Raw genomic sequence first — 27,057 nt, 5'->3', positions numbered from 1 at the left:
ACTTGAGTTCATTTAAATGATTTTCCATACAAATATATTTTAAAAAAAAAACAAACAAAACAACAACCCACCACTTATTACAATTTTTACGTTCTCCCAATACCTTTCAGAATTTAATTATGTGTAAAGCTAAAATTCAGTGCTACCTCTATTAAATTCAGAAACCACAGCTAGTAAAATCCAAGTAATAAAAACTTTAGTCAGCTTCCTAAAGTATTGGTACTCCACTACTGACCCAAAACAGCACTGGTAGTCGGAACAGAAACTGTATTGCTAGCACTTTGGATTTATAAGAAAGCTTCAGTATCTTTAAATAGTCTCCATATATGAAATTTAAGAAGAGGAAACTCGGAATTAAAAGCGGATTTTGAATGGCAGACTGTGATTGTTGTACTGCTATGGCAGGATAACCTTGATTAAATGCAGAGCAATACTAAAGTAAAAACAAAACCCTGCCATGGTAACCTAAATTAACTACTGAACCAGACCATGTTTATACAGAAAGCTGGTGTTTTAAGCTATTCTACTTGATCTCAAGAAAAACTTTGACTTTCTGGAGAGCATAAAATAAAGTTAAGCTTCCCCGGCTGCACATCTACCGTTGTTTTGTTCTCTGGGTTCTCCTCGGCTCTTTGCCTGACAATGCAGGAACACAGATGTCGAGATCCTTGCTCCGCATCCACGTCAAGTTCAAGTATGGAAGTTTAGCTCTTTGACTCCCACCCCCACCTCCAAGTCACTTGTCAGTAAAAGGTTGGGCGATTTATTGACCACTGCTGGATGCGTACTGTCAGTGCTGAAGGAAATATGAGAGGGGGCTGTCGCTACTGTTCTGGAGCTCATTGATAATGACATACCTGCCTCTGTCACCCATTACCCATACTACAAACTACTTAGACCTAACTGAAAAATCAATAGCCTACTTGCACTGGTTCCTGTGGCTGCCTCCTTTGATTGTCAGCTCCTGTCTAGGGTCAGCACTTACATGAAAGGGGCTGTGACTGCCTGATGCTTTCAGGACAACCTAACGATATGAAACTAGCCAACAGAACAGTAAATTCTGTCCCCCTGCCCTCCTCATCAATTAGGCTTTGACTAGGCTTGCCTGTAGAAACCTGACCTTTTAAGTTTAGGTGAATATGGAACTAGCTGAACACGCCATTGCCTTCAGCACTGAGCCAGGAAATCCACTGACAGGTTAAACAAAACAGAAGGTTGTAACTGTCATAATTTGCATTGCACTTTCACGCCAACAAGGGTGTTATCAGTGGGGGCAAGCCCTGGAACACACAACGCAAGCACCCTAAGTCACTCTCCTCATAAATTTTCAAGTGAAGGGAGATAAAACATAAATTCACAAATGACCGCGCATTTCAAGCCCCAATTTCTTTCAAGTTCGCACTCTGGAAACCCACAAAGTACATAAAACAATTCCCCTTTATAGGTGTGCGGGCACTTAGATGCCAGTTAGAACGAACTTCCAAGATATATGATGAACGGGGAAAAGCTACCTGCCTATGCCTCTTAAGGACTCTCATATTAGGCTTATTCTCCTTTGCATATTTATATGCGTGAATACTAATCATTAATGGATTATACACACGCACACACCTGTATTTTGGAGCAGCAGGTAGGCATAAATAATTTAAAAATCCCCGGAGAGCCCTAGCTGGCACTTCTGAGTAGTACTCGCTCATACATCCTGTATCTTGGAAGTCCATTAGCAACATCTGAATATCCCTGTGACTACAACCAAATGATAAATGTTACGTTTTAATGCATCTCCCCTCCTTCAAAGAATATTGACAACCATGAAGCAAGGAACTAAAGCAAGTAAATTCAGATCTAAAGTGAAGGCTGAACTATATTCTGAAGTTGAATACAATAGCTTTTGTAACTATATATAGATTTTTTTAAAAAAACCCACAAAACTAATAGCTGAATGCCTTGCTCCTCCTTTCCTCCTAAATAAATTAATAAATAAAATATTAAAACCAAATGAAAATATTTTTAAATTCTCCAATTAGGGTTCCTTTAATATCAATTTTCAAGCAATGGTGGGTTTATGTCCTTTTATGCTCCTGCTTCCATAGGCCTACCATCCTCAATATAAGCACTACTGGGAAATACAGATAGCGTGTGTGGTCAGAACAATTTGAACACTTGAGCTTCTTCATACCACAAAAGGACTGGCTATCTCTACAAACCACTATTATTATTATTATTATTATTATTATTACTATTATCATCATCATCATCATTACTATGATTATTTTGAAACTCCGAGAATGTTCAGAATTTTCAATGCACTTTGTTCAGTGCATATGGTTAGCAATTTTTAACATATAGAAACTACTCCTGGAAATCCCAGGTAAGTTTGAGAACAGTAATTTACCTAACGCTTTCTACCCTACAGCTGAACCTTTCTAACTCCTGCACCCTCGATATCCTTTTCACACAAAAGCCTGCAGCGCCAGATATAAGGATGAGCTCTTACGTAAATAAGTGATAGGAAAACTGCTGCTGTTTGGTTTGCAAAGTTTAAGATTTAGTTCCAAACCTCTAGATACCCTTGTAAGCTTTTCTGCTGAACACCACCTCAATACATGCCAGTCACTGCATTTAGCTTATTTCAAATGCACTTTCAGAAATCGGTACTGAGAAAGGAAAACAGCTGAATTATGAAAAGACAAAGACTGTTTTCATTAAAGCTTTAGATATGCTCTACTGCAATAGTATTTGTTATATTGTAACACTCAGTTGTTCTAAATACACGTAAACCAGAACAAATGCAGAGAAGACTCCTTGAAAATAAAAGCATAGAACTGCATTAAAGCACTTTTAAATAAACAGAAGAGCAGTTAGAATTAATATTGTACTCCAAACAAACTACAGAGCAAACGCTAGTTAAAAATGGTAGTCCTAATTGAGTCTGGATGAACCCCTTTACAGACCTAATGCAATGATTAACTATGCATCTGGTAGCATGTCAAGTCCTTTTTGTGTGCCTATCTGATAGCGAAGTGAAAGGGCATGGACAGTGTCCAGTCCCAGCAAGCAAATCATTTGGAAGCAGTCATAGCCATAGATCAAAGATTTTTCACTCTATCCAAAGTCTATTTAAACCCACCAACCCAGCCCCTTGTTGCAGACAAAAACAGTTAGAAAATAAGAAAGACTCCTTGGGATCCAAAGATAATAAAGGAAGATAGAAGTAGAAAATGAAGAAAAGAAACAGACTGGCAGGACCTTGATTTCCATAGGCCAAGACAGCTGTTTTACATCCTAGTTTTATTTCAGATGGTTAAAGAAAAGGAACAATTTCCATCCCTTAGATCACCAAATATTATTTCAATTAAACTATGCAGATGGCTTCTATACGTTATTTGAGCCAATACAGTTTCCCCTTCCCAGCCACAGGAGATGGTACCTTGAACTATTTTGCACACAGGTTTTACCTAATTCATAAGAAAACTAAAAAGAGAGCAGCATATTAGCATGAAGAAGTTATTTTGAAATAAGATATGCACAGCAAGATATAAAATAGGAATAGCTATGATTTGATTCTCTCATTAGAAGTAGCAACAAAACCCCTGCAATGATTTTATAACTAGTAATACACTACTTTTATGTCAATATAGTACTTTCAAAGGATAAAAATTTAATACTATGAAGGACAATACGCAGAAAAGTAGAGGGCTCTAACTGCGCATATAAACTGCATTACATTTGAATGAGGGAACAATTAGAAGATTGTCCAAACAGGAAGCTTTTTTTAAAATTAAATAAAAATTGCATGTCTTTTCTACAGGATCCAAAGTCAAAACAAAATCATCTTAAAATACAGGTAGGAGAGAGGGAGCGAGCGACTCGACATATTCCATGCTGATCACCAGTGCTATTGAGAAGATTGAGCCCCCTCTGTTCCCTCCTCCCACAACACCCTTTCCCTTTATAAATTGCAGTCAGAGAAACTCACTGAAAGGTTGTAACCTGTACAGTGGCTGGTGAGGAGCCGAGGATTTCACATTGCTATATGTAGTACTTGAGAAAGTACTTTTTAAAATGTAAGCATATAAATGAGAAGCTTCTACTTCTGGACCTAGAAATCGACATTTTTAAAGGGTATAGTTTAGAGAATTCTAGGTTAACTCGTAAATATCTTGGCTAGCTGCCTGAAGTTTTCAATCTTTAAAATAATCGTCTAACCAATAAAACCATGCAGGCTATTGTTTGTTGGTATGATTATTTACACATACGCACAGATATGTGAACATCTAAGACAATAAACATAGCAATCATCACGCAGCTACTGATAAAAAGAAAAGTTACGGCCAAACGCTGGCAAATTGATTTTTTTTTTTTTTAATTTCCCGAATCTTGACTTTGCTTAGAATAGCTTTGGAATTCTCATATTTTTAAAAGAAGTAGTGATTTAGCCTCACCAGACAAGACATTATCTCTGTAGCCTACCTCACACTCTTCTCAAGCAAGTAAGTGTTATTGCATTCTACTAGAGGTCAAGTTGACAAAATCCTGGCGTGTTACATGCTCTCATACTTTTAAAAATTGATGTCGTTAATGTAATTAATCAATTATTGTAAATAAAGACCAGCCAACACACATGAATTTGGTTATTTCTATTGGATAAAATAGCATGCACCCACCCTAACTGCATCCAAAGAAAACAAAAGGCCCACAAGAAGTTTTAACAAGAAAAAAATGCTACAAAAGCACTAGAAATAGTATTTTCTAGTACATGTGTCTGATTTTCCCTGACTGCCAACTTACTGAAGGCAAACTTACAAAACAGCATGTAGCATCCAAAGCACTCTTATAGCTAACAGAAGTCATCATTAGCCATTATGAGAAAAGATGCTACCTTTAATACAAGAGATTCAAAGCATTAGAGAAAGCCTTCAGCTGCAGGTTGCTCGTGCTTAAATACCAGAATATGAACACGGTCATATTTTAAGACTGAACAGGAAAGCAAAAATAAGGTACTTCAAGGAGTAGTTGGAACCCTCCCCTTTCCCACTGCAGAAACGAAAGCTGAGGACGCTTAGAAGCACGTATAAATTATTTAATTACAATACTATTCAATCTTCACAGAAAAAAGTACAAGATTCATGCAACACTCTTAACTGATGAGCTGCATTAATGACATGTATAGAAACGAAACCATCTTTTCTCCCCCAGCGTGTGCTATCAACTAACTTCATAAACACAGTCCTTAGAATGGCAGATAGTAAAGCTGAGCCATGACTTTCAAGAAAAGGTACACATTGTATACTATTGAACGTAAACAGAATTTTATCTGTCAAACCCACAGCAGCATTTACTGTAACTATTAACCTGGTTTTGCCATGGAGTAACACAACATGCATTACTGAATCATTTCTTTTCAAATCCATACATTCCCTGCAGCAGTTCAAGCTCCATCAGCAGTGCAGGAATGTATGAAAATGACAGGCAAAGGGCACTAGCTCTTTTCCCATACTGTTCTTCTATAAATGGAAGCAGAGTCCTACGAAGCACTTAAAGCTGAGAATGTATGAAGACTGATCTCCAGGAAAAAAATATTACGATGTTAGCTTCCACGAGCAGATTAATTATTCTGTTTTCTGCAAAACTGTTTCCCTTAAATGAGAGGACAGAGAGGAAACCAACTAGTAGAAAATAACGAAACGCGAGCTGTGTCTCATCTACAAAGCTGCCATGAACAAAGCGTATACATACACATACATATTTCCTATGCTATTCATAAAAATACTTCTTAGCCCTTTTGGGAGCACCTGTTCCTGCATTCACTTTTCCCTCTCCTCTCACTGAGAGGGAGGAAAAAAAAAAGGCAGATCTGGCAGAAATCCTTGAATAGCCTCAAGTCAATTTGATTAAACTTTCATTGGCCTTAAAAATTACACCTTCTATCAGTGGCACGTTATAGAAACTTTAAAATACACCGTTCAGAATAAAAAAAAGCTCTGAAAAATGTGATATATGCCACTTTGATAAGCTGGTTTGGCAAGCAAATGCAAGTATGCTACATCACAACACAGTAAGAAACTTGCGTGCTTCTTGCTAAAACTCTGAGTTGTTTTCCAATTTTCTTCTGTTGTTGATTTCAAGGGTTAATACAAATACATATCGTTCTTAAAAAAAAAAAAAAAAAAGTCTTTGCATATTTAATAGCAGCCCTTCGCTGCTACTTTGCCATCCTCAGCGTGAAGCAAACACGGTTGCACGTCCCCTGCATACACGCCTGGATTTACACCAGACCGAGCTCCCCGCGGCACCGAGCGGGAGGGGGCAGGAGGAGCCAAGGCGGGAGCAAACCCTCTCTGCACACCGAGCCCCCTTTCCAGTATCTTTTTACAGAAGCCCTTGTTAACAAAACACCATTGCTCCAGGCAGCGGCATGCTGATGTTGGCACTGCTTAAACCAAACAAACACGATGTTTAACAGTCAAATAAAATGTCCCGCAGCCTCCCTAATGAATTTGTCAAGGACCATCAGATCACCCCCGCCCCTGCCTCATTAACTCAAGTATGATGAGACGGATTATAACGAGAGAATACAGATCAATCGGTCTGAAGACTTCAAGTGGCTTTTAGCCCTGAGAGTTTCCCTCTCTGCGGCACACACACGCACACGGTCTTTTTAATGGAATACAGTATCTCCTGCTGCTGGAGGGGCTGCCACTTCGTTTTATACACCATCAAGGAGCTGCTGATGGACTTCTACACTAACATACATAAAAGCAGAGGTGACAAGGGCTCTTCAATTATAGCCTCCTCGGATCCTGTTCCCCCTTCAATTATTCATCCTGGCGAGAGCAAATTCCGCCACAGATGAAGCTGGTCTTAATGCAGTGCGGCCACAAACTCCCAGACACAGGAGAGAAGGGTTTCACGTGCATTATTTGCTGGAAGTGTTTAACTTTATTGCTCAAATGATGTTTCTAATTAGCGCTGGGGCAATAAATTAAAGTCGGCTTTTGTTTAGCTGATTTATTATTTACTAGAGCTTCAACCTCAGACAGGAAAATTGGTAATGAATTGTTTTAAATCTGAACACTAGTAACGTTTCATCATTAGTCACCTTACCGGGGGAGGGTGGGAGGAGAATCATCCGCTCCTTCTGCTTTCACCCCGAAAACACGAAAGCGCGTCCCCCCACCCTTACCCGGGCCGCCTGACGGCTCCGGCATCTTCTCCGTGCCCCGGACGCGGGACATCCCCGAGCTGCTGGAAGCGAAACCCCGCGGAGGCTCGATTTGCAGAACCCCTCGCCGGATCGGGGAGAAGTGCCAGCCCGGCTGCGGGAAGGCAGACCGGCCGCAGTGCGCCCCGGTCCGCTTCGGCGGGGCGTGTGAAAGGGACCCCCTAACCCTGACGAACTCCTCCGCTTGCCGGGGGCAGTCCGGAGACGAGGCGCGAGACCCTCGCAGCTCCGCCCGGCCAGCCGAGCCCCGAAGAGACGCTCCGCGCAGGGGAAGCACATCGATGCCCGCCCGGTGCGGGTCGCACCGAAGGGGCCTCTGACCGCCTGGAGCGGAGCCGGCCGCGGCCCCAGGGAGGGGGCAGGTCCGCGGGCACTAACCGGCGCCCCGGGGCGGAGAGCCCCGCTCCAGCCCGCGCGTCCCCGGGACGCCTGGAGACCGTGAGAGCAGCGGCGCTAGCCCCTTCAGGAGCCATCGGCTCTCCCCTCGTCGCAGCCTATCCCCGTCCCCCACCCCTTTGAAGCTGCTCTCCTCAGCGCCTTCCATGGGTTCCTCTCCCTCCCGACGGGGCCGGGGCCGGGCCCGGGCCCGCCGGGGACACCTGACACCGCCGACCGCCTGAGCCCCGCCGAGCACCGGGCACCGCGGCCCGCCGAGCGTCGGGCAGGCGCGACAGCCCCAACCCACCCGCGGGCGCAGACTGCCCCGGCGGCACCAGGGGAAATAACGAGCCGATCCTCTCCTCGGGCAGAACGGAGCCCCATCGGCGCCGGGCACGTCCGTACTTCCTTCTCCCAGTGCGCAGTAGTACGGTCGGCACAAGACATGTTTCTAATTTAAATGCACACGGAAAACAGACGGCGATATTTTATTAAAATCAGCCAGCTGCAGCGAAAGGAGGAAAGAACAAGAAACCGAGCCCAACCGCTGCGAGCTGGTTCAACCGAGGCCCCGTAAGGAGGAGCGCATCGCGTGTGAATGGCCCCGGCCGCGCTCCCACGGCGGCCGGCCGAACTGCGAGAGCCGCCCCCGCGCAGCAGGGACCCGCGTGGGGACCGCGCCGGGCTCGGCCGCGCCGCCCGTTCCGTGCTCCGCAGCCCCGGCGGGGCTGAACGGCCCAGAGGAGGGCGAAGGCGCTGCGGGAACACGCACCCTTGGCCCAAGCACAGAAGCTACGGAGATCGTCTTCCCTAAGTTTCCGCAGGAGAAACACTGCTGCTTGTTTTGCAGCAGGTACTGCCCGGGGGGTTACAGCACTGCGAGCGAGCTGCTCTTTCCGAACTGGTGTAACAGAGCTACAGTTTTTTATGTCCAAATCATTCAATATTCTTATTAATACAAACTTGCATAAAATATAGTTTCCTTTCGAATAACTCAATCCTACGCTTTAGGAGGATGAACAGAACTTTATGGCACGAGACTTATCTAAATTAACGTGACTACGGCACTGACTGAAGGCAGTAAAACAAGGTGTGCAATTCTACTCCAGTGACGGTCGCACTTTCACTGCTGCAGCCCGGCATTAGCGAAAGAAGATTTATGCCTGCGGTGAAGCACCGGCACGCCTCTCTCCCCTTCCCCTCACACACCGGCACTGCCGCTGGGTCTCCTCGCAGCAAGCGGCGGGGGGCAGCGAGCTCCCCTCACCGTTCGCCCGGCCGCCACGGCAAAGTTGCAGCTTTTTCCCACCCCGCGCCGGGTCCAGGACGCTCACAGCCCCGCGCACACTCCCGGCTCCCCCTCGTCGGCCCGGCTTTAACGCCGGTAAACCCCAGCACGGAGCGGCCCGGGCGCCCCTGCCCCGCCGCCGCTAAGGAGGAGGCAGGAGTGAGGCGCGGGCGCGTATGCGCGCCCCCGCGCCAGCCGTGCCCGCCGCCCGCCGCGATTGGCCGCGCCGCTGACAGCTCGGCGGCGATTGTAGGAGGCGGGGCTCCGCCCCCCGCCCGGGCCCCGGCCCCATTCATAAACTACAGGGCCCGCCGGCACCGGCGGAGAGAGACGGGCACACGGCGGCGGAGGAGGAGAGGCGCAGAAAGTGAGAGCCTCGGCGCGCACTTCCAGGGGTGGGGAGGGGGAGGAGAAGCCATCCCGGGCACAGCAGCTACGCCCTCCTCCCGCTCAGGATAAAACACAGTCTGTGCAAAGAAAAAAAAAAGCAACTATATATATATCTATATATCTATCTCAAAACAATCTATATAGAGCTGCAGGACAGGAATGAGAGATCACAGACCAAGTGCACACGTCTGCGCGTAAAGATAGAGACAGCCACAGAGCCGGGTTCAGACAACGCCTCCAGCAGGAAAAGGGAAATCAACAACACCCCCTGACAGTCTGAGAGAGCGGCAGCCAAACTCATGCACATCTCTGGCGGTGCCACGGACTGAAAGAGAGAGAGAGAGAGGCAGACAGACAGACAGAGAGTTCACTCTTCCGCTCTGGGCATTGCTCGCATTCTTCTCCTCCTCTCGTATCGTGTGCGGTTTTAAACCTCGCCGCCGACCGGCTTTTCTGCGGGGACCTTCTGCGAGTCCTGGGGAAGTTTGTTTGGGTGTGGTGGTCTTTTTTTCATGAACTATTGAAACGGCATTTTTGCCGCTGCGCGGGGGGGTGGGCGCCTGAGCGCAGAGGCAGCGCAGACCTCCCTGCCCCCACCGCCACCCAAAACTTTGCGCTCCGGGAGCCCGCGGGGGCTGCCCGCCGCTCCGACACAGCCGCCGCCGCCCAGCCCGCACCGCCACGCTCGCCTGCGGCTCGCACTCCTCGTCCTCCTCGCCGGGGCAGCGCTGGGCTTCGCTCCTTTGTGCTTCGTCGTCCTCCCCGATTTTTTTAATTGCTCTCACTGGCGCGCCGCTGCCGCCTTCTTCCCGGAGGGGGTGGGGGTCTGCGATTTGGCTGGTGCCCTCCGCAAAGCTGCAGCCACCGCTAAAGCATTGGATCCCTCAACGTACTGCGAGAGCCCGGTGTACAGCCCGGACCTGTGCCCCAACATGATCGCCGCGCAGGCCAAGCTGGTCTACCAGCTCAACAAATACTACACGGAGCGCTGCCAGGCCCGCAAGGCGGCCATCGCCAAGACCATCCGGGAGGTGTGCAAGGTCGTGTCGGACGTGCTGAAGGAGGTGGAGGTGCAGGAGCCGCGCTTCATCAGCTCCCTGAGCGAGATCGATGCCCGCTACGAGGGGCTAGAGGTGATCTCGCCCACCGAGTTTGAGGTGGTGCTCTACCTCAACCAGATGGGCGTCTTCAACTTCGTGGACGACGGCTCCCTGCCGGGCTGCGCCGTGCTCAAGCTGAGCGACGGCCGCAAGCGCAGCATGTCCCTCTGGGTGGAGTTCATCACCGCCTCGGGCTACCTGTCCGCCCGCAAGATCCGCTCCCGCTTCCAGACGCTGGTGGCCCAGGCGGTGGACAAGTGCAGCTACCGGGACGTGGTGAAGATGATCGCGGACACCAGCGAGGTGAAGCTCCGCATCCGGGAGCGGTACGTGGTGCAGATCACGCCCGCCTTCAAGTGCACCGGGATCTGGCCCCGCAGCGCGGCGCAGTGGCCCATGCCCCACATCCCCTGGCCCGGCCCCAACCGGGTGGCGGAGGTGAAGGCGGAGGGCTTCAACCTGCTCTCCAAGGAGTGCTACTCGCTGACGGGCAAGCAGAGCTCGGCCGAGAGCGACGCCTGGGTGCTGCAGTTCGGCGAGGCCGAGAACCGGCTGCTGATGGGCGGCTGCAGGAACAAGTGCCTCTCGGTGCTGAAGACGCTGCGCGACCGGCACTTGGAGCTGCCCGGGCAGCCCCTCAACAACTACCACATGAAGACGCTGCTGCTGTACGAGTGCGAGAAGCACCCTCGGGAGACCGACTGGGACGAGGCGTGCCTGGGCGACCGGCTCAACGGCATCCTCCTGCAGCTCATCTCCTGCCTGCAGTGCCGGCGCTGCCCCCACTACTTCCTGCCCAACCTAGACCTCTTTCAGGGCAAACCCCACTCGGCCCTGGAAAGCGCTGCCAAACAGACCTGGAGGCTAGCCAGAGAAATCCTCACCAATCCCAAAAGCCTCGACAAGCTATAGGGTTAACACCCCCGCGCGCAAAACTCGCCCTCCGTAAACAACAACAGCGCCTAAAAAACTTTTTATTTAACGCAAGCGACGACGGAAAAGAGGCGGCGAAAGAAACGCGGCCCCCGCCACCCCCCACCCACCTGCAGCTCGGCGTTTAAAAACTTGCAGACGGTTTTCCCGGCATAAACTCTCACCGCCTTGCACGGAAGAAGGGAAGAACCTCTCCTCCTGTCCTCCAATGTGAATTTTTAAAAAGTCACAAAAAGAGAAGCAATCGGACTTTTGCAACCTCAAAACGAAACCCGAAAGGTACATTTTCCAATCCCTGTATAGTCCTTTTCTTATTCTCTCGTTTGCCTGAATGTTGTCACCAAGTGAAAAATTATTTAACTATATGTACAAATCTCCCTTTAAAAAAGTTTTACTGATGTTAAATGTATTTCGGTGCCAAGGTCAGATTATGTGCCCCACAACTGACTTGTTGCAAATAGTAATAAAAATATTACTTTAACTTTACGCTGACTTTTCTTGAATGGTTCTTAAATTCAGGCAAGTAGATTCTTTCTGAATCTCAGAAGTCAAATTTGAAAGAAACGGAAACACGAGATGTAAAGATAGTCTAAACGCGACACCTAGCCGATGCCTTAGCTTGGCATATTCGCCGACGTTTTCTAAAGTTCCCTGTAGTTTCTATAAAAATAGTCCATCTAAGAAAAAAAAAATCTTAAAGATTCTGTTGTTCAGTATGTGACAGCGTCTGCTATGTTTCTATGACTTTAAGCTTCCTCTCTAAATCTTGGGAATATATGGAGCGTCGCACAGCAGCTCGCTAGAATTTAGACAGAATTAGAGTACGCCGTTTCTAACCCTACAGTCGTCACCTTTATTTTTTTCCTTAGAGCTTTCTTTCCTTCCCCCGACCCGGTAAATCTCAAGCGCTCGTATTTTGTTTTCAAAATACATCGCTATTTGCTTTCGCTTCCCAGAGCGAAGGCGCTATATCCATTTGACTCTGACACGAAGTAAGTATAGATCTACCCTGAATAATTAATGCGCTTTAGAGCAACCGGTCGATATTTTTTTTAAACAAACATTTGTTTTCCCCGGATTTTTAAGTACAGCATAAAATCGCGCCGCAGCGTAGCCAGACGAGCAGATAAGCAACCCGTAAGGAAACCGCCCGATCCTACATTAACACCCGGTCGTTCTCTGCGCAGACACCGCCGATCTCCTCCTCCGCCCGAGCCCCCTCTCCCAAAGCTAAGCTCTACCCGATTCCTTGTATTGCATGCTATAGCGATTTCGCTTGAAGTTTGCTGAGGACGACTTAGAAATATCCGCAGGATTTTTATCCGGAACGCATTTCTAAGCTTTGAAAACGTTACCATTATCTGCTCAAGCCGCCCGAAAGATTTCAAAGCCGGCTCGGAGCATTTCGAGCAAGTTTTCCTGTCCTTTCGGGGGGTGTAAAAATTTAAGTTCTTGCCCCAAAGGACTACTTCCGTTTCTTTGTGGACGGATCCGGAAAGAAATAGCCATTCAAATTTGAGTTGCTTTTGTCTTTAAGTTTAAAAAAAACCCAAAACAAAACAAAACACCAACCACAAACCGAAATTACCAAATCCGACAGCAGCCTGGGAAATGAACTTCCAGCAAAGCCGCGGCGGCGCCGGGGCGACCCTGCCCAGCGGCAGGCGGGCACCGCCGGCCCCCAGCCCACGCCCGGGAGAGCAGGGCTGCTTCCTCCTGCCCTGAGCTGAGCCTCCTCAACCCCGGGCGGTACAGCCCGGGCGCGTTTCACAAGTTTCTTGGGGAGTCATCAGTGCGCCTTCCCCAGCGCCCATCCCGGCTCACCTGGCAAAATGGGTTTAGCCCGCGGGGCTACCCTTTCCTTCTGAAAACAGCCCGGGGTAAGAGTATAAACTCTGATCTTATCGCTGCTGATGCTATCTCTACGGCAGGTTTTTCTTCAGAAACTTGTCACAATGTTTTCTTTTCAGTAGTTTAGACAAATATACAAGGAACTTAAATTTATCAAACAGATGAAGCCTCATTAATTAAATAGGCCTTCTGAGCTACAGTGCATTAGGATTTTTCTTTTTTTTTTTTTTTTTATCCAAGGGGCATTTTCTCAGCAGCTGTAGTCACCACTATCAAGGTACAATAACTTAAGCGGAGGGTGGGGCAGGGAGGCGAAAGCAAGCTGCGTTGTAAGCTTATTTGGTTTTAAAAATAAACATATTCAGATTTTATTTTTAGCCCCCCCTTACTTACGAGAGACATTACAAAAGGTCTTTTTTGTTTTTTTAAATTTTAAGACCTCCAGCTAAAGTAGCATCACAAGTAGAATGTAAGAGGTGTAGCCTATATTTCATGTAACCAACTCCTCCTTTTATAGGAACCGAAATCTCTCAGATACAGAATTAAAGGTACAGTCAAATCAAACCAGAATGCCTACTCACAGTTAGGAAAACAACTACCGAATACTCAAAAACAGGAGAAAAGAAAGCAAGCTGAATATCTGTTGCATGTCAATGTCCCCATAAAACATGTAACAGGAATTATAAGAATTAGTAACTGTACTCAAACGTCCTATGTGCTAAACATGGAAAACAAAAATGCAGAATAATGCAGATCTGTAAGACTTTTCTCATGCTAATGCAATACAGAGCAGAACATTTTAGATGGAAAATGCAATACAGTAACATATCAAACTGTCTTTACATTTTATATCTGTATCCTTTTTACCATTAAATGTTTTAAAAGAAACACTATGGAAGGAGTAAGCATTTCAAAATTTTAAGACCTAATCTCATACTTGAAATAATTTGAAAAATATTTCAAAAATACTTCAGGACCAAAAGAAAAGTTAAATCTCATTTATGGTATCACATTAAAAAAATCACAATTCTAGTTAATTGCTTACATTAAATTCTAGTTCTAAGAATTTGAGAGCGTTGCTTTTCAAAATAAATTTATTCCTTGATAGGATTTGATAATCCCAGCTTTCAGACCCACTGATGCCATTTTTAATACAGACAAGAGCAATTTACTCAATAGGAACAAAGAACCCAACTGGCGCTTAATGCACAAGGTATTCTCTACAGACAAGCAGAAAACCACTACTTCTTCCAGTGATTTTCTTTCCCCTTCACAAATAAATTATTACCTTGTTTAATATTAAGCAGATATTTAAAAAACCAAGAGCCATCACTGTGCTTAAATTGGGATGCGAGAATATTTACCAACCATGTCATACTTTTGAAATGTTGCTGTAATACTGTAGAAAACATTCAAGTGCAACCTTATTAAGTTAATCACGCAATATACACCTCTGAAATAGGAATTTTACTGAAGGTTACTAATTTTAAACAAAAGACTAGTAATCAAGTAACTCAGAGCAAATAAAGTTTGTGGAAATTAGCAAGTCAGTTCAGAAACCTATTTTAAGAGAGCAATTATGTTTTCTGCTTAGGCACAATAAATAATAACAGGCCCTGTAAAATGTATTATAGAATAATACGATACAGAAGCACCAAAAAACTTACAAGTGCAGGAAGTTTAGCGCTATGTTACACTGGCATTAAATAAAAGTAGGAAAGTAAAACAAAGCATTTGGGCTAAAAGCCTCGTTGAACTTTCCAGTATTCACACAGGCCTGTGATTCAGGATGTCTTTATTTAAGATGCCTCCCTGGAGCTTTATTCGCAGCAAGCTAATTAACATTCAAGTAGGGTCGAATTGTGGGAGGGGGAGAAAAAGGAGAAGGAAAGGAGGTGTCACCTACATGAAGTTCAGTAACATATATGGTCAGTCACAAACTTATTAAAGCAGGAACACTGCGGACCAATAGAGGTAAAGGAAGTCGAATGAAGAATTAAAGGTCTTGGGTAATTTGTCATCATCTCTCAGAGCTCAGGGTCAATGATCTCTTACCTTTGGGTCGATTTTCTTAAAACTGGGATCTTCTTCATCCACCTCAAAGTAGAGCTCAGAAAGAGTGATGGAAAGAGTGCCTTTCACTACTACCGAGGGTGCCACAAGCTGAGCTGGTGTGCTTAGGGCAACTGGACCTGCCAAAGAGTGAAAACACCAACAATACTCAAAACAGAAAAGAGTGCAAGTGCAAGTTATTTGCTTTTCAAGCCTAGAACATTGAAATAAGTAAAGCGAAGAGCATAGCTCTTCCTTAAAAAGCAAAACTCTCTTTATCCCGGAAAAGAACATGTGTAATAGATTTGCAGTGTCTCTGTGCTGCCGAACGCTGAAACAGCTACAGTCACAAACTGATGCATACATTATACGTGGCAGAGCTGGCTTTAGCATGGCAGTATATAGTTTTTACTCAGATGCATTTTCTTTTTGAGAAACTTCGAGAGTTGCATATCTTCTGTTACATGCAATATAGAGAGCACACGCATGAACGCTTGAAATCTTACTGTCAGATGTGTTCTTTAGGTACTGGAGAGTTCTGATAGCTTTCCATAAAGATGAACATAGCAGTCGAGGCTCAGAGTTGTCTAACTGTAAAGCGTTCCCTCATGGATGCTAGAAATCTATTGTTAAGGTTACCCAATGTTATAGAGCCTCGAGTAAAATGTTTTAAAGATGCTTTTGATTCCACGTTAAATATTGTTCAAGGATTCCATACAGTGCTAGTGTAGCTCGGGGACTGTGGGAGTAAACAGCTGGAGGGTTGGTTTCCAACTGAATGAATTTTTATTGGAATAATCACATCTCCACAGGGCTTATCACAGGGACAAATCAGACTACTACTGAAAACAATAGGTTCAACATAGATCTGACAATGCAGAACCTATTACATAAACTAACACATACAGAAAGAGAACAGGTTAAGTTTGTCATCCAGCTGATTAAGAGGTAAGGAAATGAAGTTAACTTGGCTGCAGTATTATCTGACTTTGCTAAAACAGTGGAAGATATGAAAGTGACATAGACAATTTTGTTTTAATAAAGCATCTATAAATGAGGTACACACGTTCAGGTAATCAACGTGAGAATAACTGAAAAAAAATTCAGATGAATTGTCATTTCCATCGATTGTTAGGAGGGTGATGGTCCTTAATCTCGCATCAATCTCAATGTGTGCCACTAGGACAAAAGAAGAGATGCTCTGCTGAGATCAGAGCAGCTTTGCCCTCTATTCCCAATGTACAAATACATTGTGTTTGCAGATGGGCATGAGATAGCTGCGGAACTGCCATGATTTCCCAAAGCTCACCCCCATAAATGGATGAAATAAGCAGCTATGTGTTCTTTTGCTGTCTCCCTTTGCCCTCTGTACATTAGCATGTAATCCAGAGGAGAAATAACATTTTTTCAATCACTCGCAGACATTCAATTACAGGGCAAGCAGACAGCTGCAGAAGCTGGGGCAGTCCAGGTCCTGTAGAAGACCCCTGACAATTTCCACTTCATTTCTAACCCAGACCACTTTATTAGTGAGGATTACTTCTTAATCCTATTGCCATTGTCAAGATTATATAATTAAACTCCCCTTTCACCTCTATTACAGTATGAATGTATTACTCGAACCAATGAATGAATAATAAAAGAGGAGGAAACATGGAGAAGTCTGTTGAGAAGGAAGCTGGTGGTAGAAAGGGTAAAAAAGATTCACATACAGAAAATGCCATTGCGTTATTCTACACTCCATTATTTTACTCCACTCTTCCTATGCAGGCTTTCCTTTTTCATTATGATGCATTTTTAACTTTGCTTTTTTTTAAAAAAAAAAAAAAGAGCGGAATGCAGTTCAGTGATACGCAAACTGCCAATAATTAATCACTTCCAGTAATGCCACTGAATCGTCATATGTATGATATGTATCAATGTAAGATTATACCACTGACTTCTCCGGGAATCAGAATTATCCAAGACATGACATTTTTCTCTGAAGTACATGTACGTGGGATAGCAGTTGAGAAAGCAAAAGAACACAGAGAAGTCTGCATTTTCCCTGTAAACCCACGTTTCACAAGTAACAATGGAGACGCATTATAACTCCCAGTCCCTGAACCGACGAGGTTACTGTGGTTTTTATTTTGAACTGTACAGAAAAGGATCCACTCCACTCAGATTGCAACATCAGCAAAGCTTGCACGTCACTGAGTAAAATTAATTAAGTTCAAAGATCTGAAGTACTGTTACTTCTTCAGAAAAAAGAAGTGGAGTCTAATAAGACTATGGTCTGTGAAGGGATTTGAATGGGGGAATGATGGGGTTTTAAAGGAGTTAAATCCAGTGAGTATACCGATCCTTCAAACCCAAGTAAATAACCAATACATACGATTTTATAAACTCAGGAAAAAAATAAACCCCTCCAAATCTTTAATTACAGACAACTTGCCTAATTGTCCTCTCGGTCTAATGATTTGAGGAGTGGAACCAGGTCAAAAACAAAGAAAGGAAGCCCTTTTCGAGGTAGAGCTACCTCCTCTAAGGAAGATTTCCTACAATATAGGCATCTACTGCAGAAGCAACAAGATTATAAAAGCCAGAGAAGGAAAATGCACAAGTCTCCTCAAGTAAACCCTCAGCATCTGAGGTGCACAGAAAATTACCTTAATGACCCAATTATGGGAAGGAGCAATTTATCGTTGTGTCTCCCAAAACATGATTCATTGCAGGGCAGGGGAGATCAGATCTTAAATAACAAAGCTGAGGAGAAAATAAGATAGCTGAAGTTACCCGTTAAGTTCTCCACTTCTCTTTCCTCCATGAATGACATGATATCGTCATCGCCTTCCAAGAGAATCTCACTTTCTGAGTTCTGATTTCCTAATACTTGACTCTTGATGGACTGCTTTCCTTTAACAAGTATATCTTCATCAGGAGCTGAAATGAGAGACACACACATTGCTGTCTGTCAGGTTTCAGAGGCAACAGTGACAAAGGAGTGTATTTTTTTTTTTTTTTCCCCTAATGACAGTTCAGGAAAAAAACTGTTTAGGACCAGCTGTGGGAAGTACCTGTCTTAATCCTCTAATGTTAGGACACATCTAGTTTTAATCCTATTAAGGCTGCTCAAAATTATCCAGAGCTCTCTGCAGCGTTTAACTTTATTTCTAGTGTTTATGACAGATGGGGGAAAGGACACAACAGACTCTCTTCCTCTGCAACTTTTCCTCGGAAGTTGAGTTCTCCTGCCGGGAGCAGGTCCCGAGTGCCTGGTGTGTTAAACCTGACTCTCAAACCCAGGGTTCAAGCACCGCTTTGCCCGGGCAGCAGCCAGCAGAGACAGTTCCCCTGCCAGGCACGGACCACCGCCGGGACGAAACCGAGCACGCCGCAGAGAGACGACGCGGAGGAGGCCCCAGCGGGCCAGCGGCGGCAGGACAGTGCCCGGCGGGCCGGGAGCCTCCCAGGGGCCGCGCTCGCCCCGCCGCTCCCCGGGACGGCGCCGGGGGCTGCGCAACAGGCCGACGGCGGCGAACGGCGGCCAACGGCGGCCGGCCCGAGGGCGGGGCTCGCCTGAACGGCGGTACAAAGGCGGTACCCTGCGCCCGACCACGGCTCGGCTCGGCTCCGCACCGCCCGGGGCGGCAGGCAGGGGCTTCCGCGCCCCGGGGCAGTGGGAGGCGGCGGCGGCAGCGCGGAGGGAAATGCCCTGGGGGCGGGCTGAGCTCCCCGGGAGCGGGGGAAGGCGAAGGGGAGGCCTCCCGCACCGCTGGAGCTGCGGCCCCGGGGCTCTGCCGCTCCCGTTAGCGACGCGGTCAGCCAGGAGCGATACGAGGATTTGGTGAGGCAGAAAAGCGCACACACACACGCACACCGCCCCACCAGCCCGGGCGATGAAGGGAAAGGAGAGGGGAAAAAAAAAAAAAATCAGCCACACGACCACGGTTGGAGGCAGAGAAAAGCGTGCACCTGCTTCCAAGAGGCACACCGAAATGGTACCTGGTCCTTACGAGGGACATTTCTATGCTCACAGCTGAAATTTCGGAATGGAAGAAAAGTAAACAAAAAGCCCGTTTTACCTACAGCGCGTGTTTGACGCTCGACACGGTAACCGGGCAGGGAATCGCGGCCCTGCCGCGCCAGAGCAGCGAGCCCCCACCCCCCGCCCCGCAGGGGAGGCCCCGCTGGTCAGCGGAGGGTTACCCGGGAATGAGCCTCACCTCGCCTCCGCGCTGCTGCGTCGCAATCTATTTCATTTAGTTACAAGCTCAAAGGAGCAGGGGAAGGAAAAAAAAAAAGGAAAAAAAAAAGAAAAAAAAAGAAAAAAAAGAAAAAAGAAAAAAGAAAAAAGAAAATAAAAAAAAAAGGCGATCCCTCACTCGACACATTAAGTTACCACTTGCTATGGTAAAAGCCAAAAATCAGAGAGAGTGTGTGTTGTTTGGGTTTGGTTTTTTCAAGTTGAAAATAAAAATACTATTTCTTAAAAAATAGATTGAGAATGCCCATGGCATAGCCGTGTTTGAAAAACATTCACCAAACACATCAAGACCAACTAACTTCAACACATTGCTCACTGCTTTCTCTAATTGCTGCCATACTTGATTTGAAGTTCCACTGGCTTACTTTAAAAATATGTTAATCTGCAAACATTTACAGAAGGCAGCAATTCCCCAGTGGCAATATATAAAGTTTAAATTGTTTAAGTAAATATATGCACATAAATTGCAAATAATAAACTTTTCAATTAAGTGAAAACTAAAAAAGAAACCCAAACACAAAAAACCCCACCAAACCCAAACCATCAAATACCTTGGTTTTGGTTTAGGCCTTGCGCTTACCAAAAACCCAAACAACAACAACAAAAAACAAACCCAAAACAAAACAAACAAAAACCACAAAGAAAGGGAATTTTAACTTGCCATACAAAATAAAATGCAACTGATGCATGATCCTTTCTCCCCAACCAATAACTGCCACTTGTAAGTAAGCCCTTAAAAATAAATTATTATAAAGCTTTAACTGCATTGTACAAACACAAATTTTACTTTCTTCTAAGATGTGCTCATGTAAATAATGATAACTCAGATTCTGGAGTTGTTCAATGTGAGTTGAAAACCTTCTTGTCATGAAAAATATGCAGCTGATATTTAGAAAGGTTTTCCTGTAATTAACTCCCCCTTGAGGATTTTAAGTTAGCAGCAGTAAAATTACCAACAGTATACTAATATACACCACATGCACTGTTACTCAGTGGCCTATACCAGCATTCTCTTGAAGATCAAAAAAATTAACATAGAACAAAACCATCCCAGGGATAAAGATTTTTTTTTTTTAATACAGACAAACTATATTTGTTGTCTCAAAAACGCTATCTGCACTGTACATACCTGCCATTTTTGCTTCCTTTACTACAATCTATTTGTATTATACTGAAGATGCTATTTCAAACTAGCCTTCTACCTGGTCTCATTTAAGATTGGAGAGCCAAGATCATACTTAGCTTGTCCAAAATACTACTGTGTCTTTCAGTCTTTCTTCTCATCTACCACTAAGAAAAAATAAAATCAGTACGACAACTTCCAAGCCAAAGATGACTGGATAACAGAAATACACACCTCCTGCCTCATCTTTGTCACTTACTCAGATTTTCTTTCTTTCCCCGACTAATGATATTATACAGATTAAAAACCATACATCTTATATAACTGCCTTTTTCAATAAAAGATTTTTAGGCCATAAGTTATTTTAGCCATTTTTGTAAATTGTTGTCATCTCTTTGCATATGATGTTAGTTACCCACATTTCCTGACATGCATAAAACATGTGTACGCACACAGGCACAGGAAGATGCAGAGCCTGCCTACACATCTGCGGATACTAGCTACTGGAAGGCAGTAAGACATCACACTCTGAACCAGAATCTGCTTTTTCTTTACTGACTTGAATAAAGCGCTACACCTGCAACCAACACACACACGCTCACACAAGTATCTGTATAGAACTTAATATATTCCACATGGGAGCGCCTATTTTCTGTAGATAAATGCACTTGTGTAGGTAGGTCACAGTCCAGTTCTCTTTCTATATTTACTGATTAGACACACATATGACAGAGCATGACATCACATGACATATTCAGTTCCCATGTATGCGCATATCACACTGGATTTCATACTTCAGGTCCCAAGCCCTGCCCTGTCATCCACGAACCCAAACCGCGCTCTGCCAGGCCTGCCTGTTCTTGGCGTGACTGGAGCTTCTGGCTCCAATCCTGCAGATCTAAGCATACGTTCACATACACCTTTTCAAGATCAAGGCATGGTCTAGGTATTGCACGGGACATAACAGCCTACTGGCAGAGTATTTATCTAGCACAGCAGTTTCATTATTATAATTCATTAGTGTAATTCCACACAATCCTTCCCAAACTGCTCTGAAAGACCCAGTTTCTTCAAGCAGGTTTTTGCAAACAGATCTCTGCATCTGCAGAGAGTCTTATTTTTTCCAGTTAAATCTCTGGAACACTTGGGTGTAAAAATAATAGTTTAGCTTATGTTGCTGAACAAGCTTAATAGAATGACAGGTTATTTTAAATTGTTTGTCTACAACTTAACCTTGCATGCAAAATACATTTGTTAAAAGCCATTTGAAAAATAAAGTATTGGAAAGCACAATGCAGAAGATACTATTACCTTTTTTTTTTTTTTAAAATGTGTGGTAAACGTATCAGGAAAAGATGCATTAACAACGCCTTACTACCTGTTTTTTTAAAAAGGGTTCCCAGAAGCCTGCCTCTAGTCTTCCTATTTGTTTAAAAAGATATCAATGGAAAAACCAAGCACTTTCACATCAGATTTTTAAAATATTATTTTAAGACTTTTTCATCCCTTGAGTTGAGGCAAAGAAAACTGACCAGTCGATTGCAATACTGTAGGTGATCAGCTGCTAGTCTCTAACAGTCGCAATGCTCTGGACTCCGCCTATTGCCTTGATAGAAATGATACAGACTGTTTTAATCCCCCTCCAAGTTTTCAAAAAAGGTCACTAAAAAACAACAAATCACTTGTTAAAAAGCTTGATAAGTTATTTTTTAGCAGATAAAGATTCTCTCACAAAATATTGTATTTGGGGGCCAATCTAAAAATACCAATGGGTTTAAAGTACTCATTTTTGCATGATATGAGTTTCCACTTTCACATCTATATATGCATTTTAGTTTCATTTCTAAAAAAACAGCAAAAAGGAGAACAGAAAAGAGTTAACTCTTTCTATCCCAAACTTCTTCTACCAAACCACCTTCACCTCTTTTTCCTTCCCCCGCAATACACTTCTAGACTGACTTTTATAAATAGCCATTTTGGAAGGATTTTTTTTTCCCCCCTTTGAAAAATTACCTAAAGCCTTTTTTTCCCAAGCAAGTTAATGTGAACTTGAGAATGGCAATTAAATTGTCAGAATTAAAAAATTTGTTTTTAACTAGAAGGTAGCCAGAAGTATAGTCATGGGGCTGGTATTGATTGTCTGAACAGAGAACATCAGTCTTCAGGTATTTATTCTGCCACCTCTGCACCAGAGGTTCTCCTTCAAATCAAATCAATCCCTGGAGAAGATTGGTTCTTGCTACTAAGACACATAACTAGGCTGCAACAGAGCTGATTGTTGTTGTTCTCTCTAGGTTTTACTGAACAATATCTAGGCTTCCGATTGTTTCTGAATAATTTTCACAGTTGCAAATCGTGATCTTTCCTAGACTGTGAGCTCTCTGGGGCAGAGAATACACCTGGTTTTATTTGAAAGACACCGAGCTGTTGATAATGTGTATCTACTAATGGAAAGTGTGCTAAAATCCATGCTTTCAAGCATGGTTACTGCAACAGTATTTTGCCATTATTTATGCATTATTTTCCCCTGTCTCCCTTTTGGTAAAATCCCGTATGTCCAATTTCAGGTTTTGGTTTGCTCTGTTTTGAGAAAAGCTTAAATAGGCAGTAGGGAACCTTTTATTCAGTATTTTAAAATGCTTTTGCTTCAGAGACATGTAAAATTAATTGCAATAGAATAATTAATGATAAATTATTGTTAAGAAATCGTAAAATACAAGGGCAAATATTCTGTGAATTCTAAGGATACCTACATTATGAAAACAGGGCCTGAAAGTCTGGTTCCAAATATCTGAAAAGAATTGGATTTTCTGACCCCAAATTGGTTATTATTAAAAGTTTATAAACACAGTTCAGAAAGAAATAGACCAAGTGACCAGTCCAGTTGACATTTCTGACAACTGTACCTTCTGAGACTTAAAAAAACAAAACCAAAAAACCAAAACCAACTCAAAACCAAACCACACCACAACCCCAGACCAAAACAATGAAAAACCAACAACCTTTGTATTCCTATACATTACATATAGTTTCCAGTTGAACTTGAATTTGTACTTTGGTCATCTGTTTCACACCTTGCCAGTAGAAGGTCGTGGAACAAGACAGTTGCATATGTACGCACGCTCAGTTAGGCAGATAGTAATTATCTATATTTTCAGAAATCACATTAAATAATGACTTAAGATAAACTAGAATATTCACTGGACAGATAAAGAGACAGAATGGCAGCAGATAACAAAGGCAGGATGCAATTAAATTCAGAATAAAACAATATCAAGAAATTAAATATAATGGAAGTTTGCTAAGGATGTCAAATTCTGAACAGAAAGGTGGACAGAAAACAATTAGCTCTGTTTAAATTACCAGGGTTAGCTACCAGCTATGCCTGTTAGCTACCTATGAAATAGGACTACTTTTATTCACTCGTCTTTTGTATTGACAAAAATTGCACTCCTGTCAATTACAAACTGAGCATGAGCCATAGCCTTTGAACTATAGCATGGATTAGTGAAAATATCACATTACTTACAATTGTATTAGTGTACATTTACCTACAGAAGAATTAGTTACATAGAAGCTCTAAATATTTTGCAGTAAAATAGAGATTTTTTTTTTTCAGTATTTTGATAAACAATATGAAGATTAAATACAGAAATATGACTAGAATACATAAAACTGTGACAGGATCTATTTAATTTAAAGTACACATAATATTAAAGGGGGGCGGGACACAGTTGTTGTTTATCCATGGAGCATTAAACGGAAAGAAACCTTGTGCCCTTAAAGTCCATGGCGTAAAAACAACACACAGTATAAAGAACAACAAGCCCCAAAGCAAAAAGTGGGTTAATTAATTCTACATCTTGTTCTTCTTTCTATAGTCAAAGATGTAGGGCTCTATGAATGTTGCTTTCAGATCACTTTATTGACTATTCTCTGTACGGTCATTTATTTTAGAGGACTGATGTCACATTTGGCATTATATCAGCTGACATATTGTAGACATTTTCTTCCAGAAATGGCTCTTTAAGGCTGAGTGCAAGAGGTTAAGATGCCTGACGGAAACTAACTTTACAACAGTGATGTTGTTCTATATTCATACAAGAGTCTTAATAATTTTAAATTAGCTTAAAGTTTATGCCTCCACATATAATATATATGTGTGTATGTATATGTAATTCACAGACTAAAAAAGAAAAAAAATACCCAAATTTGAATTATTTAAATTATTCTACTCCATGACATGTATCTTCAAAGTGAAAGGTACTCAGCTTTAATTATAAGCAAATTATTTTTAAAGATAAGAAAGATTTTTCGGCATTATAAATGTATCTTCAGTAGACCGCAAAGCCATAACATTCTAGACTAAACCCCAAAGTTCACTAGCTTTGGGTGGGTTTTTGTTTGTTTATCTTTTTGGTTTATTATAGAATTCTCAAACTGATTGTTGCATTAGTTTCGTAAATAGATTCCTCTAGGATAGACACAACAGCACATAGCTGAGTGATCCCTGATAATAAAATCGGGGGGGGGGGGCGGGAACCGATAAAAAATGCAATCTCCTCCTTTAAAATCACCAGGTAGAAATCATCATTACCATTTGCTGCTTTAACAATACTTTATGTTTCAGCATTTGTTACTGTTTCTTCCATATCAAATTCTTGCAGAAAAACTTGAGGACTTAAACACAAGCAAAGGTCTGAATACCTTTAGGAGTGTTATTTTTCTTTTAGCGTATCTGTAACGATAGGCAGATATATATGAAGGCTAACTGAAATAACTGCTGTGGATTTCTGAACAGGAAAGATCATCTTCTGGAGTTACTAAAGTATAAATAGGTAATTTAGTGGAAGACAGTCCGTCCCGGGGTTAATGGCAAAATTGCATCCACTTTTCTTCTGCTTAGGGAGGCCTACAGTTGTAATCATTGTATGCAAAGTACGTACAACGTGCCAGCTCAACTAAGATGTACTGATGAGGCTTAACAAATCCCATTATTGCTTATATGAAATAATGGCCAGTTTTATCTTTGTATTGAATGCGTCTGAAATGCAATGACAAAACCTTTGGCATTTGGGACAATTTTCTAGCATCTTATAGGAACGAGGGTCTAGTCTTTACTGCCAGATACTGTAACCTGCTGCTATTGGCAAGAAGCAGATTTTACACTGACCATGTTCTCCGGCTGCTTTTAGTGTCGCTTCAGGATGTGTCGATCCAAGGGGGTTACGCACAAATCGTCGCCGGCGCCGCAAGTCATCTTCCCAGTAGTCAAGGCGCCAGAACTCACGAGGACGACTACAATGAAACAGAGGAGCCACATATGTTAGCAATTATCAAACAGCATGGTAGCGCTGAATTTCTGCATAAAGCTCTCCTTGTTTGCGCTGCTTTTGCCTTTTTTTTTTTTTTTAACCTCCCCCCTTTCTGCAATCTTTTACTTAGGTATGTCCTTGAAAATAACAATATCACCTTCCAGTCTAAGGAACTCCTTTCCCTTTTTTCTTGGAAGGTGAAATGAGCACTAAATACATCATTTTGAAATGAATTGCTGACAGTGTGATCAGTTTCCCCACACTCTAGTGGCATGTGCTCCGATTTCAGCCTCATTTCAGCCTCAGCAGGGCACCTTTCTCAGTGACTGCATTTATAAACCAGAATAGGGAAAAGGCTATTATAAATATGGTATAGCATTACCTATATTAATCAAAGTCTGTCCCCCTTCATTTTTCTTCCTAATTTGTGCCTTTTTGCACAAGGTCAGTAAATCATACCATGAATTCTTGGTCCAGAAAGTGTTAACTTTAATGAATACCTCAGTTACATGGTTATGTATGTGATAATAAAATATTACTCTGTTTAGATGTGCAGGAATTTAATTAAAATAATCTCTTAAAATATTCATTACATTTAGCCCCTGAGGCTTAGAACAACACAAGAAAATGCATTTCTTTTCCATTTACTGTTTTTAAATAAACCATTCCAGGAGAGTGAAACAGCAATCTATTTTCGAGGAAATCAGATTGGATTTCTGGTTTATGTAGTTGTGTTTTTACATTTAATTAAAAACTACATGTTATGATGTGTAATAATTGCTATATTGAAGGCATACTTTTAAAAAAATACACCTAGAAAAGGTTATATCAAATTCATTATTTTATATTGTATGCTCCAAATATATGTAGATCTTTTTAATATAGTCATATATAAGTGCCAGTTCCTATCTTGTTAGATGATCATGAATGAATGCCGCTGTAAAACAGTATTTTAGCCCACAGAATGTACAAAAAAAAAATTTGCCAATTTTAGGTATAGCAAATAAACAGAAAATGCCTCAAGCATAGAATAGCCACGATAGCCTGAAAACCTGTATGCCCAAATTAAAAAACACTGGTTTTGTTTGTTAACATAGCTTGTCTTAAAATAGTAGATGAAAATGCATATATATTCCATTCTGGTCCAGGAGCT

At 43.1% G+C, this 27,057-nt stretch overlaps 2 protein-coding genes across 9 annotated transcripts in view; one reads left to right on the top strand and one right to left on the bottom strand.

Moving 5' to 3' along the window:
• Positions 1-27,057, bottom strand: part of LRBA (LPS responsive beige-like anchor protein) — a 466,837-nt gene that overhangs the window by 170,367 nt on the left and 269,413 nt on the right. For all 8 annotated transcript variants that reach the window (XM_054824979.1, XM_054824981.1, XM_054824982.1 and 5 more), the window contains 3 exons: positions 25,763-25,887; positions 17,996-18,142; positions 15,221-15,357 (listed from right to left, as the gene is read on the bottom strand). In XM_054824979.1, coding sequence (XP_054680954.1) covers positions 15,221-15,357; positions 17,996-18,142; positions 25,763-25,887 — 409 coding nt within the window. The remainder of the gene's footprint in view (positions 1-15,220; positions 15,358-17,995; positions 18,143-25,762; positions 25,888-27,057) is intronic.
• MAB21L2 (mab-21 like 2) lies at positions 9,403-11,760 on the top strand. Its single transcript, XM_054824989.1, has one exon. The coding sequence runs from the start codon at positions 10,214-10,216 to the stop codon at positions 11,291-11,293; it is 1,080 nt and encodes a 359-aa protein (XP_054680964.1). The 5' UTR covers positions 9,403-10,213; the 3' UTR covers positions 11,294-11,760.

This window comes from Grus americana, chromosome 4, assembly GCF_028858705.1.
Source record: "Grus americana isolate bGruAme1 chromosome 4, bGruAme1.mat, whole genome shotgun sequence".
Classification (NCBI taxonomy): domain Eukaryota; kingdom Metazoa; phylum Chordata; class Aves; order Gruiformes; family Gruidae; genus Grus; species Grus americana.
Note: the sequence above shows the minus strand (reverse complement) of the source record. Positions and strands in the feature narration are given on the sequence as shown.